Below are 19402 nucleotides of genomic sequence, written 5' to 3'. Positions count from 1 at the left end.
CCAAACAGATATGGATAAAATGTCTTGTTTAAATACGGAAAAATTACAAATAAAAGAACAAGTTACTATGTTTTATATGCATGGCAGCAATGCTGTATTCTCAACTTTGGACTGTGCTGTGCTATGACCACCAACCTCCACAGTTGTAATTCTGACTGAAAGCATTGTTCAAGTATTCTTTCAATGCAAACTAAAATAAAATAGATAAATATATAAATAATAAATACAGAAAGACACAAAACAGAGAGAGCGGGGCGAAGGTTCTGAATTTTTGTTTTTATTTTCTATGCAGTGCAGAGTGCCATGACATCCTAATCTAAAAAAGGATGTCTGCGGTCAATATGAAAAACCACAAACATGTCCGGTACTTCACTTTCGATCTACTGTGCTTTTTTAGTCTCTGTTGTCAAAATATATCTTTTTTTCCTTTTTATAGAAAAACTCCAAACGTTTACGTTTTTTGAAAGGCATATAAAAATACAACCGATAGTTTCAGTTCAGAAACTTCTTATAAATATGTTAAAATCGGTGCTATATTAACAACAAAGCTATCAATATATAATGCAATACTAAATTACGAATATAATACAAAAGATTGAATCAACTGTAAACAAAGTCCATTTCTGCCTGTTCGTAACGGCAGATCACATGACGCAAACACGTTTTCTGAAGACGCGATGACGTACGACATCATAGCTAAACGTAAAATGAATCCGAGGCGGAATAAAACTCGACTGTTGGAAAGTAGCAGGAGAAAAACTTGTTCCTAACAGCGCTTCGTTCGGCGGCAGGTTAGTGAAATTTAACATGAACGTTTTCCTCTCTGAATTACATCCAGTCACGTTAACTTACGTAAGTTGATTAAAGTTCCCTTCCGTGTCCACGTTGACAACGTGTTTACAAAGGTGCTCATTCATAAGACTCTGGAAGTTGGCTGGACGAGGAGGAAAGGACGAAAGCGATGATATATATCCATGTATTCAATGAAGTTGTTGAGAATGCTATTTATTTTATGAGTTATCACTGCACAGGAACCATGTTGTCATTTTCATCGTTCTCTATATTCGCCATTCAAACTCTGAAAGTTTGTCCCAGTTTTTTGGTGTCGCTTTTTGTGTAACCTGAGCTGTAAGCATATTTCTCTTCATATTTCATACGCATAAAATAGGAGGAAATATACTTCTTGGTAAGGACAAAATGTTAAGTCACGATAGAGGGACTTCTGTGCTTTTCTACTGCACGGTGACTGTTATTACAGTAACAATAATATGCAAAGGGAATAATATTTGATTGGTTTTAATGTTTGTTTGATCGCCGGACATTCTCTCTGCAGGAACTAAAGCTCAACATGCTGGACGGGGGCGACTGTTGCTCAGCTGTGGAGGCTGACCCACAGCAGCCACTGATCCTGGAAAGAGCTGAGAAGGAACCTGAGAAGAAATGGCTTTCTGTTGTGTCAGATCGGGTGAAGAAGCACTGCACATGCTCCCGGAGAAGGCGAAATCCAAAATACTGAGCTTTGTCCCAATTCTGCAGTGGCTACCCCGCTACAAACTGAAGGACTGGATTCTGGGGGATATTATGTCAGGTCTTATAGTGGGGATCCTGCTGGTTCCTCAGTCCATTGCCTATTCCTTATTGGCGAGTCAAGATCCTATATATGGTCTATACACTTCCTTCTTCTCATCTATCATTTATGCCATTCTGGGTTCCTCCAGACACATCTCAGTGGGGATATTTGGAGTGCTCTGCCTGCTTGTGGGTCAGGTTGTGGACAGAGAGTTGGCTCTTGCAGGATACCTCACAGAAAACAGCTTTGGCAGTAACAACAGTGATGCCTTGTTGGCTGGCCAGGGGAACAGCAGTAATGTAGAGTGTGATAGGAGCTGCTATGCGATCACAGTGGGAGCAACAGTCACCTTCACTGCTGGTATTTACCAGGTAAATTTAATATCTCACAGTTGTCCAAGTAAATAAAGGTAGTTTTTAATGTGAGATTAGGCATATTTTATTGTATAGTTTTTAGTAAATCCTTAAATTTTCAAATGTTTTTTTAAAGTCAAATATCAGTTACTGGTTTACTTTTTAACTTAGCTGCTTTTTAATCTCTTTCTCTCAGATTCTGATGGGCCTTTTGCAGGTAGGCTTTGTCTCCGTCTACCTGTCGGACTCCCTCCTCAGTGGCTTTGCAACAGGGGCCTCCCTAACCATCTTCACGTCCCAGATCAAGTACCTTCTGGGGCTGAAGATCCCCCGGTCGCAGGGCTGGTTCATTCTATTCAAGACCTGGTATAGTCTGTTCGCCAATATAACAAAAGCCAATATCTGTGATCTAATCACAAGCTTGGTTTGCCTGGCTGTCCTGATTCCAGCAAAGGAACTGAATGATCGCTTTAAATCCAAGCTAAAGGTAAAAATACAAAGAGTTAGATTTGTATTTCTATTTGCATGTCTTAGGCTGTTTAATCACTGAGAGCAATCCACACTCTTTTTTCTGTAGTAAGGTAAAAGTTGTGATCCTGCCTGGGTTATGGTACAATTCACAGATTATGTCTTGGTCTGTTTGTGACGGTTGAATTGTATAAACTCTAGGTTGTCCATGTTGCTGTGTTTGTGCTATGAACTATCAGAAGCTTTAGTTCGCTGATTGTGTTCCTGTGATGTTAGTTTATCTCAGATATGCTACAACATTAAGTGATTAACTTTGCACAGTTAAAAGCAAAGTTTTTAACTTTAGCTACAGCTAAAATTATCTGCAGTTACAACAGGAACCTGTCTGGACAACTCTGTTCCCCATGCTTCCTGTATCTGCTGTATGCTACTACTATTACCCTGATGAATAGTTATTATAGTCACTAAATATGATCTTGGCACTGAGAATTAAACTATGCAGACTGATCTAGATTCTCAGTGCTTTGGAAACTACATTTTTGTACTGACCTGATCCATTTCATTTGACTTCTACAATGTTTAACTCACTAAAAATTTTTAACTCATTTGGTGCAATTTCTGCCCATTGCTTCATTGACTGTGACATTTTTTTATTATGCCCTTAATAATTTGGTTTATTCTTAGCATACATATGCTGAGAAACAAGTTTAGTGATTCAGGATGCACCTAAGCACTAAGCATGTTTGAAAATGACTTGCAGTAAGCATGATTCCAGGTTCAAAACATATGAACAAAGCTACACATTTGGCTCTAAATGTAAACTTTTTAATTTGATCATATATATTATATTATATTATATTATTATTATATTATTATATTAAATATGTATATCTATTTTAAACCAAATTCATTTTACTCCTTTTTCTCTTTCCCAGGCTCCAATACCATTTGAGCTGTTTGTGGTTATAATCGCAACCCTTGCCTCTCACTTCGGTCACTTTAACAGTGAATATGGTTCTGACGTGGCTGGAGACATCCCTACAGGCTTCCTCCCTCCTCAGCTGCCAGCATGGACGCTCATCCCCAATGTGGCTGTGGACGCCTTTTCCATCGCCATTGTGGGATTCGCCATCACCGTCTCCTTGTCCGAGATGTTTGCCAAGAAGCATGGCTACACGGTGGATGCCAACCAGGAAATGTATGCCATTGGCTTCTGCAACATCCTGCCTTCTTTCTTCCGCTGCTTCACGACCAGTGCTGCTTTGACGAAAACCCTTGTCAAGGAATCGACTGGGTGTCAAACGCAGATGTCAGGCCTGGTCACGGCTGTTATTCTGCTGTTAGTTCTCCTGGTTATTGCTCCACTCTTTTACTCCCTTCAAAAGTAAGTATGTCGAAAGTTCTAAATGCATTAAACATTTCTAGTTAATCTAATTTATTGTTTTTACATATGGATATCATATTTCACCTACAAATTATGGTCCTTACAATTAAGATAACATTAAGCATCTAGTTGTCTGAAAAATGTTTGTTGACCAACATTGCAGTTAAGGAAAAGTTAAAATCTCTACATTTTTTTTGTTCTCTCCATAGAGTGAAAATGCTTCAATTGCTTTTAATCAAATTTTTTGATTCTCCTAAAAACATGTTTTAAAAAAATACACACACTGCAGGCACAGAGTATAAAACCTTAACATGACATTGTCATTTTAAAACGTTCCCAGGGTTTCAGGAAACATCAGGTTTACAATAGGATTTGCTTGTGTTTACATTTTGAAAAGAGTTTCAAAGGTAGACTTTTGACAGATATGGATAACCTCTGGTTATAGTTCGGATCCCATGTTGACTCGCCTGCTTCTCAGTCAGCAGGAGCTCTGCTCAGTACAAACCCCGGATACAGATGGTTTAACATGCCCACATAGCCATTCATTTACAACAATAAACAAGCAGTAAAATAAAGGAAAGTACAAGCAAACCATCACTGAATAAAAATTAACTCTCAATAAGGAGCTGCTCTGCATTGGTTTGCACACATTCCCATTGACGTTTTTCACATTTTGTCATGTTACAACCTTCGCTGTATTTTAATGTGCTTTTATGATTAACCAACACATTTTCTTGTAAATAAAAATCAGAAATATGTGGCATGCAGCCACATACTTTTCCAATTTTTAAACAACCGTCTTTTTTAAGCAATTAGCTTTTCTACAACTGCTATAAAATGAAATGGTGAAGGGATGAAATGGCAAAACGTGCCCCTGAAATGGGGATACAAGTCAGTGAAGACTGAGCTTGCTTGAAACTGGACAGCAGTTTCAAGTTGCCCAATCTTTTGCAATTGGCTCATGTTTCACAGCTTTCCTCTTTCTTACACTGGCTTACTTTGCACTCTAAACCCCCCTTGAAAGTTGACAACCCTGGTTAATGCACACTGAGGTGAACTGCTAAAGAGAGATATTTCGCTTAGATCCATCAGCAATTGCAGTTTTTATCTACAGTAGCAGATGAGCCAAACAACTCTGAGGATCTTTTGTCTTTCTTACTCTGTCTTATGGAAACTGTTTAACATGACATTGTTCTCTCTTCTGCATTATACAGATGTGTTTTAGCAGTTATCATCGTGGTGAACCTACGTGGTGCTTTAAAGAAATTCAGGGACGTTCCCCGGATGTGGCGCGTCAACAAAATTGATGCCTCCATCTGGCTGATCACCATGGCAACATCAGCGCTGGTCAACACAGAGTTTGGCCTCCTGGTTGGTGTTTTACTGTCGGCCTTCTTCGTCCTCGGCCGGACCCAGCAAGCCCAGGTCCTGGAGCTGGGCCGCGCTGCCTCCAGGGAGCACTATGAGAACGTTTCATCCTACTGTGGCCTTCAGACCCATTTTGGAGTGGCTGTATTCAGATACAGTGCACCGATCTACTATGCAAACCAGAGCTTGTTCAAAAAATCTCTATACAAATGTGCAAATCTTAATCCTGTGAAGGAGAAGGCTCAGCGTTTGAAATTTGAAAAAAACAAAAATCAGGAAGACACCGAAGAGATACCAAAGGGAATGTCTGAAGATAAACAAAACAAGGAGAGTGAGGCTTCTTCATCCATAATATTGATGCTGGATAAAAAATCTTCCAGAAGCGTACACAGCTTGGTAATTGACTGCAGCGGCGTCTTGTTTTTGGACACGGCAGGAGTGAACGCTCTGAAAGAGGTCCGCAAAGATTACAGAGAACTTGCGGTTGAAGTGGTCTTGGCCCAGTGCAATACTTCAGTTCTGGATTCTCTGGAAAGAGGCGGTTACTATGACAGCAAAAAAGATGGTGAGGTAGGAAAAAACAACATGATATTCTACACCATCGCGGATGCCGTCAGCTACGTCCAAAACCGAAATGTGCCTAATGGAGATTGTGATAACAAATCCTGAAGATGCAATAATTCATCCAAATGCATGTATGTGACATACAAACAGCTACAGTAGCTCTTTGTCACCAACACGCCTTATAATTCTGCTGCTGCTGCTGAAGGTTGGTGTTACAGGAGTAGATCAGAATTATTTATTTTATCTTCAGGGGCTCAAAGTAAACTTAGAGAAGAGTTACTAGAAACCTTAGTTATGATGTTACAATATTATATTATTTCTCTATTTCGTAAGCAAATATACTCAAATGAATTCTTGAGATCTCCCTTCATCAAATCGAAGAGGTCTAAAATTTATATTTATGTATTTTTATTTTGCAAAGTCTATCATGAAAATCTATTCAACCTTATGAATCTAGTAGTGATATTATTTTTTCACATGAAATAGATTTGTTTTAGTGTTTCAAAAGTGTTTCTAAATTTGACAGTTGCTTACAGAGACTAAAAATACTCAAGAGGAAGATGATCTGAAGTAAATAAAATTGCATTATCACTGCCTTCCTCTTTATTAAAAAACTTGCTTTGTATAAGAAACCTTCCCTATTAGTTGTCATTCTAGTCAAACCACTTTGTGCCTTCACAAAAAGAAAAGTGGCAATACTAACAGGTATTGTTTACTTTTGTTCATTGTGAACAAAGTTCAGTTTGATTTCAGAAGCCAATCCTTATTACAAATTCTTTGTTGTTTTTGTAGCAATTCCTGTTTTATTTTCATCACATTCTTTCCACATTATTAAGCCATAATTTTTGTCTAAGAACTCCTGTTCTGCTCATCACATCATTGCAAGGAGTAGAACAGGAGTTTCTGCTTCAAAGCATTCCTGATCAGAAATACTGTGTGCTTGGCGTCATTACCTCAATAGACCTCAGTAATGCACTAACTGCATAGGAAGCCATCTAAAAATAAATATAGGAAGTTAGGTGTTAATAAGTCTTCTATTTTTTTTACAGGGTTTTTATCCCCAATGAATAAATATACATAAATTAAAGATAAATGCTTTTGTGTGAAATTATACTACTGGTGAAAAGAAATTTCATTTTAAGTGTCTTGCACAATTTTATCTTGGAGGCTATAAAACATATGTCACTGGCATTAAGCAATGATTTAACAATATAGTCAGGTAGTCAAACATTTGAGCATGTTATAACATTACATTTTAGGTTAGAGATGGAGGATTTGTTTATGTTAGACTAGAGTAGGCTCTTGAGTAAACTTTAATTACCTATAGTATACAGCTGTTTTAATCTGCGTTTCATTGCTGGTATTCTGCAGCACTGAACAACTCAAATATTACTTTAAACCTAGACTAGTTTTCAAACGATTACATTTGGTGGTGTAAATCTTACCACAGTAGCACACAACTGTTGAATTCGATCATAGTTTTAAATATATATATTAAAGCTTTGCTGAAGCCAAGAGACAAAAAAGTAGAGCGAATAGCAAAAGTAAGTTTTTGAGGTTTTCGAACACTGCTGAACAAGGTGGTGTCTTACTGGAACATGTGAAATATGCAGCTGAAGGTTAGTTGTAGTGAAGTGAATGCTATGTACTCTGTTTTGTTTCATTGTTGTGGTAAGTCGTCATGGTTTCGGTTCACATATTTGAACAAGGTGAAGGGTGAATATACATGAAAAGGTTTACTATAGGTCATCAGAATGAAAAACAGCTGTTATGCAATCATAAATAAAACGTTTAGGAAGTCGTTGTATAAATAGTTTTCTTTTCATGCGCTGTAGCACAGACCTGAAATGGAGGTATGAAATGGGGGAAGAAAAATTACCTCAGGTTTATTCTCACCAGAAAAAGTAAGGAAAAGTTATTGCTACTTTAAAAGCACATTAAAATATGTATTATTCATGTTTGAAGTGCCTAAAGCTTTTGCTTACCAGACGTGCCTAATATTACAAAGTAAGATTGTATATGTAGCACTCATAATCCTGTCAGTAGTGGCTGTATGCACATTGTTTTGGCGTGACTGTCCACATTCCATGGAAATTAATTATGGGTGTGGGGGCTATACATAAATGTGGGATCACCAGTTTAACTTGTTTTGTTACGATATTCAATTATAGAACTGTCCCTGCTGAAAGTCCTATCATTGACAAGTCCATTAGGTAATTGAGACATGTGAAACTGTTTATTTTGTATGCTATTTTGTAAAATCATTATTATCTAACTTGATTTCTTCAACAAAGTATCTATGTAAAAATACATATTACTGCCTTCTCTTGTGTATAGTATTGTAGTTTCTAATGTAAGTCCTTGAACCAAAAGAAGACCACAATTATTTTTTATTGCTTTAAGGCTCAGGTTTATTTATTACTCAATAAAGACAAGAAGTCAGAAAGTTTGATGTAGAACCGCAGTGTTACGCTTTACAGGAACATTTATATGGTTGTAATATTTTAATAAATAAATAAAACAATAATTTTGCAATTGCTCGTCTTGTTCTTTATAGTTCCTCCTTGTAGTTTAGTCCCAATAAAATCCCCAAATTCCAGTATAAAATGAATTCATAAAAATTTGTGTTTTACAGAAATTAAATGACAACTTTTACTTTCAAAATCCTGTGGAAACTGGAATGGAGCTTTCTGGAAAATTGTCACTCCCTGTTGTGTAACCGTAACAGTTTAGTTTAATTTTCTTATATGACTAAATAAGGACATAAAGATTTAAATTTACCATCCATTCTCACTTGTGAATTGTTCAGTGCTAAAGAATCTGTGCTCCCTGGGAAGATAAAAATATAATAATGCAAAATTAGTTGCATTAAATAAGTTACATACTGTATAACCTTTTCTTTTTCCATTCTTTTTTTTTAAATAGACCTTCTGCCCAATTTTTTTTCATCTGGGAGTTTCTTACAATCTTGTCAAAACAGATCAATCAGAAGAATAAGTGATAATCTTAAAATAATAATCTAAAGTATTAATTCATTTATTAATCAGTTTGCTCTGTGGATGGTTGTTCTGTGATACGTGGGACACTGAGAGAAGACAGACTGGTTTTTAAATCACTCCTACATTTCAAGGTAAGCCAGATTCCTTCCATCTGAAAATGGATTAAGCTGCCTGTGAAATCATTACTTTTAATTTGTTCTCCTAAAAAACATAAATGTGTTGAGACATGTATTGTTGTTTACGCCAGTTCGCTTCAAATACTTTTCTTATCTCATTGGAATGAGATAAGAAAAGTATTATCACTGATAGAATTGACAGACAATTCTATCAGTCAAAACGAATTACCAGATATTGATGTGAAGGGGGATCCCTTGATGCCATGACTCTCCTCTCTGATGCTTTTGTCAATATTGATGCTGGTCGTTTTGTAGATTGGTGGACGGGATTTAAGAGTGCAGGAATTCTAGGTTTGGGGCTTGTCTTTATCATTTTCTCTACCTTCCTCATCCTCCACTGCAGGCCCTCCTCTTGGCATGTTTGGGTGCCCATTTCATCATATATTTTTGCTCCACCTTCTTCACTTACACATGATTTGAAATCATATATTGTATAAATAAGTGCTGAACTGATCAGGCATAACATTATGACTGTGAATAGGTGGGGTGAAATTGTCTCATGTTATTGAGTGGAATCTAATAGAAAGAAAACAATTTGTCAACAACAACAAAAAAAGCCATTGTTGAATAAGTTACAAGAAAGAAAGATGGAGAAAGCTGATCTGGCGAATTGATACAGTGATGCAGGATTGATAGGTTCAGGCAATGTGGATCCACATAGAAAAACATGCAATCCAGCTGACAATCAAAAAGTCTCTAGACTATTACTATCTGCTATAATATATTCCACTGATTTGAATTTCCATGTTTCCAAAAAACTTTCTTGACATCTTTTTATTAAAGGTTAGTCAACTACTACCAATACCTTTATTAATCTCAAAATATCTAAACAAATTGTTTAAAAGACCTGCTAGTAACAACCCATTTTCAGAAATGACAGCAACCCTCAGGGGCCCAGTGGACTCTGCACCTCAGTGAGCCTGGAATAATGTGGCAACGAAAGGGAGGTGAGCATATTACTTGGCTGGTGGTCATAATGTTATGCCTGATTGGTGTCTATTTTATGCTTCCGTATTTGAGGCTCAGATTGTGTTAATGAATGTTGTTTTATTTTCCATATGATTTGTGAAACCTTTCAAAAGTGAGAAGATATTTTGCTAATTGAAAGGAATATCCTATCTTTGGACACTTCTTGACATTATGTATTGACATATATTAATTATTATATTCTTGGTTGATCTTGAGTATTTGTTTCACCTGGAGGTATTGAACATACAATGTCTTGAGTCTAGTTGACCACTAGATGGCACTGAAGTCTAGGGAAGGGTTTAGGATGCATTGAAGCAACCTTAACCATATTCAACACCAAACTACTGTAGGTTTTACATTTTGAGGATTTACATTTTTTGAAATCTTCATCTGCATGATTTTAGAAAATTATTTGCACATTTAGTTGACCACTTTGGTCCGTTGTTACTTTATATTTTGTTTCCAATTTTTTTTCCCCTTTTAAATCAAAAAGAAACAGTCTATTTAGAAGAAACCCAGACAGCATGATGAAATGATTAGAAGCTCCTAATCACAGCTGTCCAACATTGCTACTATTCTGTAATAAAAATATAAGTCAAGGTTGAAGGAGATTGAATTGAAAACACAAATTCAGGACTTTATCTGGCTCACAGAAGAAAAGTCACGTATTTGTTTCTTGGGTATTTAAACAGTTACAAATTAATTAGAATATTTTTAAGCAGAAAAGAAACAACTGAACTCCTGCAGATTCACTTTAAATCTGTTTAAAAACCAAGCGGTGAAAAGAAAAAATCCCAGTTGTGTGTGGCAAAGTGAGAATTGCAGAGATGATTATGGGCTCTTTCACGGCTTGATGCGTCTCACAAATGACATTTACAGTGGAATGGCACTGGTCTTGATTGGTGCACTGTGGAAACTCCCAAACCAGAAGCAGTAAGTTAATTTATGCTTACTTTCATTCTTCCCAATAAAACTCTCACTAATAACACCTGGAGAAAATTATTCCCTAAAAGTTGAGAAAGTTTCTGAATCTTCTCTGGAGGGAAAAATCTGATTTATGAGACCTAAGTTATTCAGACTCATATAATTTTCTTTTTTATATAATTTTACTCTTCATGAAAATTAATATTTTCATTTATCAAAAACGCAACACTGTAGAAGCTGGATTTTGGAGAAACTTTTGACAAAAGGTTAGTAAAATACTTCCTTCTTCTTCCTTTGTTTTTATTTTTTACTACTTTTTCAATCTGCTTTTTCCATAAATGACTAAAGACTCCCTCTTTTTGATTTTCCACATAGAGAAGTTGGCATGATTACAGATAAGCACTTCTCTTCTGGTGAAATACTGTTTCAACTAGTCAAATTCTTAATGTTCTGTGAAAAGGACATTTCTCCATTTCGCTGAGGCTCAACAATATCAGCCAGCAGGTATGATTGCTGTCAAAAACTGTTTCATAACCACCTTATGCATCAGTTTGTTACATTATTTTCCCTCTTAAACATAATGATCTTTCCATATGAAGCTCAGAGATCTTCCAAATCCATGTTTCCAGCACAAGACAAAAAAATATAATAAAAACTGAAGAAATTAGATTTCCTCGCAATTTTGCGATTAACAGAAGTTTATAATAACAGTCTTCTTAAAACAGCCCAGAGAGTTCTTCGCCAAAACATGTTTGGCATGTAACAAAAACATGTGTTCAAAAATCCAGCAGTAATTTGTTGATTATTTTCCACTATGCCTTCTGTGAGTAAAGCCACAACATATTTACTCTGTCTATTGATTACTTCTGAATATTTGCAAATGCTGCCATTAAGTTTGCTGGATTTTTTTTTTGCTTTCTTTTCTTCATGTAGAAGATACATCTGGCTGAGTGGTTTTGTGTTTAGTTGTGTCTGTTTCCTGAACAGAGCCATTGAACAAGCTATTGCTGCTTCTAATGATGCACAGTCTTTGTTTATTTTTTCTACAAAATACCTCTGGCTCTGGGTGATTTCCTGTATGGAGGTTCTGACTGCTGGACTTTTACAGAAGAAAACCCTAGAACAAAACTAAGACAAGAAACGTTTTCTTCTCATTTGTCAAATTAAAATACCTTTAGAAAAAGATCAGGTATTAACATACTTTTTATTAAATTTTTCACCAAATTTTTCCTAGTTTATTATAATTATTGTTTGTTTATACAGTATTTAGATCCTAACAGTTCTAACTGGCCTCAGTAGTCAAATAATCCCCTTTGTAAGATATATGGGGATTATTTATTTATTGTTTTTTTTTCTCAATGGTGCTATTGACTTTGCTATTGCTGCCTCTAATTATGTCTACTCTTTATTTGTAATAGAAAGTACTTTTTATGTGTTTTCTGCCTATTTTCTCAACCCCCATTTTATAATGGCTGATGGCTACTGATGTTGAGTCAGATCCACCTGGATGGTTTTATCTCTTTAAAAAGCAGCTGTTGCTTTCCACTCTTTCCACAAGCTTCATTGGGTGAGATACAGATAAGGACTTAATGCCGGGAACAAGACTTCCTTTGATAAACAATTTGTATCAATCGGGGTTACAAGGTTGTTCACTGAATTGTTTAAGAATTAGGAATAAATTAGTCTTTTTAATCCAATCTTGATCTTAAAATTCGGGACTTTGGTTAGATTTTTACAGACTGATTTCAACCAAATTAAGACCAAATTGGATTATATATATTTGGATCTGAATTGCAACTGCTTATTTAAAGTGGCTTGAGATGACACATATTAAAAACTTACACTTTATAAATGAACTGAATTAATTAAATTAACTTATATCTTAATGTGGTTGCCCATTTAAGAATGCCTGGTGGTTTTTGTTTTGCATGAATAAAAATGACCTTTTGTATTCAGCTAAAACAAATGTATTTTAGTTTAATTGGAAGATTTTGTGGAGCTTGGGTAGCGTTATTATTTATACTAATGATATTTCATCCTGACTTCCTTACAATCCACAGTTATTTTCATCGGTCTATAGTTTTTGTTAAAAGTGGGCATTTGTTTTCACCGCATCAAAAAAAAAGTTTCTTCCATTTTTCTTTCTTTGCCTCTTGCCTATTCCTATCACAGACCGGAATCATCAGGGTACTTTTGTGAGTGATGAATGGATTCAGAGTTCTGATGCAAGTCTGAGGAGCTCAGAGTGAAGAGAAACGGTAAAGGTACAGGTCCTTGTGGTGCACCGTGGCTATTTACCACCCACTCATTCCCATTCATCCAGGTACAATAGTGTTCTGACTGTCAGATAGTCAATAATCTAGGCAGTTGTGGAGGCATGCACCGGTATTTTCAGGACTTGTCTCACAGCAAGGCTGGCTGAATTGCCTTAAAAGCCCCAGAGAAATCAAAGAACCTGGTCCTTACAGAGCAGCCTGATCTGTGTGGATGAGAAAGGGCTCACTAGGTAGACAGCAACATGGCAGAGTCTGTTTTATAGAACGAGGATGTGGAGAAGTGATAGGGAATCCATGGAGGCGATGAGTGGCCAGGTACAGGTGAGAAGAACTTAAAGTACTCATCTGAACTTAATGTAATGAAAATGTAATTTAGTTCATTGACTTTATTAAGGTTTAAGTCAAGTCAAGCCTTATTCCCACTCTCCTCAAAGTCTTAGATCTTTTTAACCCCGGAAAACACATCCTTCACACCGTTTTGCTGGTCTTAATTATTTTTCTTTTTTGCTATGAAGAAAAATAATTCTTCATACATTTATTTATTACTTACTTAGACATTGTTTCCTTTGTTTTTGTGGTGACAATGAGTACAAAGGAGAAAAAAGTATTATGGTCAAAAACCATCCAGTCTACCATAAACATGTAATTAAAAAAATCATACTTGGTAGACTTTCAAATGTAAAAGCTATATTTAGCCAAGCAGTTTTCAACTGCATATTCAGATCAGTGTTTTATTTTGGGTTTTTTTTCTGTTCTGCAAGTGTCTGTATTAGGGCCTACATGTTCAGCATGTGACTTCAAATTAGGTTCACCATAAAATGTCCAAAATTCCTTGTCCACATAGAGACAATTTTAGACATTTCTACCGCAAATAACAGAGTGGAAATGAAAAGGTTTTTTTTTTTTGTTTTTTTTTAAATAATAATTTTATGTCAGATGAGAAGAGAAACAAAACGCTTGCGTGACAAAAGTTTTTTTTCCCACTTATTATTCAGGGCTTAAGCAAAAAAATTTAAAAAGACTTTGAGAAAAAAAGAAATACCTTTTTTTCCTGTGTGCTCGAGAAGAAAAAACAACTTTGAAAAATCACTTAAGTGATTTTCTTCACTTGCTCTTCAACTCAAGCCAAAGAACAACAAAAATTATAGAAACTTAAAAAGACTTTAACACTTTTTCTTTTCCACTACTTTGGTTGTTTTCTGTAGAAAAGAAAAAATATTGGTTTTAGTCAGAAATACTAAATACACAAATGCTCAAACTTTGCACATCATAATTTAATATATGTCTATTTTTAAGTTTTACTTGCATATGAAAAATTAAATGTAAAAATGTTTCTTTTGTGTTTTTTTTTCCAAAAAATATGCTCTCATCTTATCTGAGTACACACTCATAACTGCACAATTTCACAGGCCAACATTCAGCTCTGTTCCCTAATTTACTTGCAACAAAAGACACAAAATGCCCATTTCGTCAGTTATTAGCTGTAACTGAAGCCTTTCTCACAGCAATTAACTGGGCAAAGCAAGATGTGTTGAAATGATACAATAATAATTCTGAACCATAACTGGACTCTGTCAAAGTGGCCTACAGGGAGGTAGAAGGCGACTGTGTTGCACAAAGCAGATGGCACGGAGTAGGCTGATGGCATCAGAGCACACTGATACAAATACACACATGGAAACAAACACACACTTTAACATGCATGGTGACCCCTCTGTGCTCCCAACAACAACACCAAATGCTCTGCACCATTCAACAGCTAGAGAATGATGATTAGGGAATAAACGCACAAACTCTGTTAGCTGACCACCAGACGCTTTGAGAGCATTGCTGCCAAATAAAAAGTCAGCTGGGCGGTTATGAGTTGGCTGCCTTCTCTGCTGACGTAATACGTGAAGCGGTTCCATTTCAGTGTCTGAATGCACAATATCAGCAGCCATCAAGTGTTGCTAATTCACAAAAGTGGAAAGTCGTTTTCCTACTGGGTAGCTACGAAGATGTGACTCATTTGTTTCTCTGCCTTCTCCTTCGTCTGCCATCTTTATCTAATAAAGTTTATATTAGGCAGTATGAGAGATATTCTTATCTTGACATTAAATTCCCATATGGAGAAGGTAACAGTGGTAATAAATTTCTTCTGTTATCTCTTACACAGATAAAACCCACATATATCTGGTGTTATTTCTGTCCAACAGAACAATCTAAATACATATAAAAAGGATTAGACTGACCAAGGAGCTTGTTTGTAGTCAACACAGCTTAGAAAGACAAATTTGAATAATCTGATGTCTAATATTATCAAATAAATCAAAAGACTGAAAACATGTTTTCAGTGGAGCTGCTGCAAAACTGCTGCTTATTTTCCAGCTCAGTGAGTAGAGTTTCCAGTTCTCCACCAGCGTCTGCTGACTTAAGCAGCTGACTTCTCCACCTTGTCCTGCTGTGTACATTATGAGACCTGTAATTGCTTTATAGTTTAATTATAGTTATTATGAAGTTGTAATTTGCAATGTGTGGATCTACAACTTCCCCCTTATGCTCAAAACAAAGTGTGTCCTTCCACACAGCCAACACGTCTTTCTTTGTGAATATATGTGCAGCTACGCTGGTCCTGAAAATAAAATTAACTCTAAAGCAGCAAAAATACTGGAAAATGACACAGATTGTTTTATTACTTGGTAGAGCAAACTACTGAATTATTATCTACTCCATTATATCTTTATTTTGTGTGGAAAAAAATGTTTAGTATAACCAATGTGGAAACTGTGTGAAAAATGGTAGCCTACTTTGCTCCTTGTCGATTTTTTTGACAAATGCTCTCTAAAAACTTTAAGTCACATATTCCACACAAACCCATGTGCAAACATCTAGAGAGAATTTAGGAAGATCAATTAACCTGCCAGTCATGTTTTTGGACTGTGGGAGAAAGCTGGAGTATCTGGAGAGAACCCACGCATGCACAGGGAGAATTGGCAAACTCCGGGCCGGGAATTAACCCCAGGACCTTCTTGCTGCTCCCAACTGCGCAGGTGTAAAGTTATCAAAGCAAATGACATCAATAATGACACGAAAGCATTTTATGGCCCCTGCCATATTTACTGATAAATACAGACCAAAGTCCTTAAAACAAATTGCGTCTGGGAAGGCTTAGCTCTAACTTTTCTGCTCACGCATGTTGGAAACATGAACCCATACCATTTTCTATTCTAGTCTGTCTTTTTCTTTCAGGCTTTTTTAAAAATTTAATAAAGCAGATACTTGTATCTGCTATATGTCATCGACATGTTCTTATTTCCCCAATTTGAAGAAGTGGAGTCATTGTCTGTAATTGATAATACAATGTCAATAATAAATAAATAAAAACAATACTTCATTAATATTTATTTAATTGTTTTAAAATTGTTGGGCACCAGTGATGTTAAAAACAATGTTCACTGACCTAACCTAATCAATGGTATGTTTCTATTTTTATTGCAATGCTATTATACCACTAGCAAACAGATTTAGTTAAAAAGTTTTTAATTATACAGCAGGCGTGGGTTTGCAGCGTCCATAGTGGATGTGTTTTAGTCATTTCTTGTTTGCTGCTGTGGAAGTTTAATTCTACAAATAAGTTTGAAACGCATGCTAAAGACCTTCACTGTTTCCTCCACAGACTTTTTGGAATGAGTCAGCAAAATGTTAGTGGCCCAAGATGTATGAGAAAGGTCTACCTAAATTAGATTTCAATGAAGAAAGTGAAATTTATCAAATGTATTCATCAAGAGGCAGGGCCATGGAGATGGTCCTTAAAATAGCAATTTTAACATCAGGAACACAAGGAGAAAATCAAGAAAGCACATGTAGAGAAGATGTATAAAAATAAGAAATTGCAAATCAAGTTTTTCTCTCAAATTCCTGGATCATCTTTTTCCTGCTGAGAAAGAAATCATTGTGATTTATTACACCTGCTGATGCTGTGTTTTCTACTTGCTGCAGATGGTGTTTTCCATAAAAACTCAAACACACATTCAGCCAAGCAAAAGACACTCACACACCAAGATCCCACAGCACTCCCACACCACACATGAAAACCTTCTTCAGCAGTCGTTATTTAACAGAATTACTTAGTCTGAACCAACAGACGCTGAAAATAAATGGCCAATTGAAACGTGAAATCTTCCAGAAAATCAAGTCTTGCAAATATTAGAAAACTTTACATTAAACATTTATTGATTTTGAAGAACATTAGAACATGAACACTTTTCTTAAATCTTCATTGTGGTGAGATCATATAGGTTTTAGATAAATTGATGAAATCTCAACACAATCTGTGGCCGGTTAGCTCAGCTGGATAGAGCATGGTGCTAATAACGCTAAGGTCATGGGTTCAATCCCCATACTGGCCAATTAAAATGTGAGTTCTTCCAGAAAATCAAGTTGTGCAAATATAAATCAATTATTGATTTTTGAAGAACATGAGCAGTTTTTTTAAATGTTGTGATGAGATTATGTAAGTGAGTTCTGTTTAAATAGGACAAAATCTTTTCATGTGAAGTGCTGTCTTAGTATTTTTTTAGAAAACAATGAAAACACACAGGAGAGTTGATGAAATCTCAGTCAGTTGTCCATGAAGAGTCTCTAAAATCCTGCATGAGCCACTTGTACTTTGCTCCTGTGGGTGGTCTGACAAAATCCATGTATTTCCTAGAGGGGAAGGAGTTTTGTCATTTTGGTGAGATTGAACTTATCAACAGAAAACAGAGCAAAACAAACAACTGCTGTTTCTTCTCTTTTCGATTCTCAGTTAAAGGCACATTCACCCATTCTGTTAGCCTTAAGCAGAAACATAAAATAGATGTCTTCAGATACACATTTTGTTTAGAAACAAAAAAAACTTTTTCATTGAAATAAATTTTGCACTAAGAATTTATTCTTTTCAGTCCAATACAGCATGTTTACATATATGAGGAGAAAAACAATGACATTCTAACTTTCGACAAAAGAGAGTGTTTTATTTCAATAGGATTCATGTCAGTTCTATTTTACTGCTGGAATTCCACTTTCATGAGTCCATCAAATCTATACATGCCACTTTTAAAACTTTCTCACTAACAAAACCCCTGACTGTGTTCCTTTATTTCTGGCAATAAGATTAAGAAATGTTATTTGTGGCAGTGCTTTTCTTATCTGCCTATCACATGCACCACACATGCATGAAAATCGAGACATATCTCCATTTTCCCCCCAAAGCTATTGTCAACTTTTCTCAGCCTCCTCAAAGCAGAGCAATTACAGTGTGGGCTGTGAATGGTCTTGAGTGAAAATCCATCTAAAATGTTAGCCTAGACTTGGAATGATTTGCAGATGAAGGAATAATGACCCACTGTCAGTCTGTCAGACAGATTAGATGGAAATTTAAGGAGTAGAAAATCAAGATTGCCTCTGCAATTAATTCACTATGAGTGCTAAAATAATTTTCCTTTTCAGGTTTCTAAAGAAATTAGAAAGCTAGGTTGCTGTAGTTTAGAAGTGAGCTGCTGAATACAATGAAACTCATTTTAAATGTTCATTTTTAAATAGCTGTAATATCGCTGGATCAGCTGTGATATCGGCCACATTCTGCATGATCTCATGTGATTATTATTTAAGTCTACTGTAACATAGATAAAGTTTGACCCATTTAAAGGTAATGTTTTACATTCTTTCACCTTGAGAACAGATCTTGTACCTTACCCATTTGAGAACAACGTTGAACTTTTTACTATGTGCTGACATTTGATTTTACAGACTTGTTAAAAAATAAATTATATCTTCTTTTTTGTCTTGAGCTTTAGCATGCAAACAATTTAAAAAATCATGAAGGTAATCCTATCAAATACTAAAACAATGCATGCCACTTATTTTTTTTTTACATTGTAAGTTTATTTATATTTACAACTGAAATGTTAAAAAAGAAAAATCTGAGAGAATCAGTTGGATTTCAAAAATCAGTCAATCAGTTAAGCTACCTCCTCTATTGCTGATCTCTTCCACATATCTATCTCCACACTCATTATTAGCCTACTGAAATGTGCATCTTACTGCATTTATTCAGTAATATAATCAAGTGAGGATTCCCACAGGTTGCTCTCCTCCTTCACAGGCCGTCTGAGAGGACTCCATCAGTTATTGCTAAATGAATACCAAGTTCTCACATACGGAATTGCTTTCATCTTCTACTTAATTGCTTGGAGCACAGCGATGGGAATCATTTCCTTTTGTATATCGAAGGTAGACTAAACTGTTTCTGCCCGTTTCATTCATTCTGAGGAGGACAGCTTACTGTGCTGTCCTCCTCCGTCTTCGGTGCAGCTACAGACACCTAACTGA

At 35.9% G+C, this 19402-nt stretch overlaps 1 protein-coding gene and 1 non-coding gene across 2 annotated transcripts; both read left to right on the top strand.

Annotated features, from left to right (window-relative positions):
• The first annotated feature begins 691 nt into the window (after window positions 1-691).
• Window positions 692-8223, top strand: LOC129360474 (sulfate transporter-like). Its single transcript, XM_055030728.1, is given in 6 exon segments — window positions 692-791; window positions 1334-1487; window positions 1490-1941; window positions 2120-2410; window positions 3327-3775; window positions 4990-8223. Coding segments are annotated over 5 exon segments (2154 nt in total). The 5' UTR covers window positions 692-791; window positions 1334-1348; the 3' UTR covers window positions 5813-8223.
• A 9142-nt stretch (window positions 8224-17365) lies between these two features.
• On the top strand, window positions 17366-17439 carry trnai-aau (transfer RNA isoleucine (anticodon AAU)). The gene has a single exon. It is a non-coding gene; the product is annotated as a tRNA-Ile (tRNA).
• The last annotated feature ends 1963 nt before the right edge of the window (window positions 17440-19402 follow it).

Source organism: Poeciliopsis prolifica, unplaced genomic scaffold, assembly GCF_027474105.1.
Source record: "Poeciliopsis prolifica strain line A6 unplaced genomic scaffold, Auburn_PproV2 SCAFFOLD006, whole genome shotgun sequence".
Taxonomy (NCBI): Eukaryota; Metazoa; Chordata; class Actinopteri; order Cyprinodontiformes; family Poeciliidae; genus Poeciliopsis; species Poeciliopsis prolifica.
Note: the sequence above shows the minus strand (reverse complement) of the source record. Positions and strands in the feature narration are given on the sequence as shown.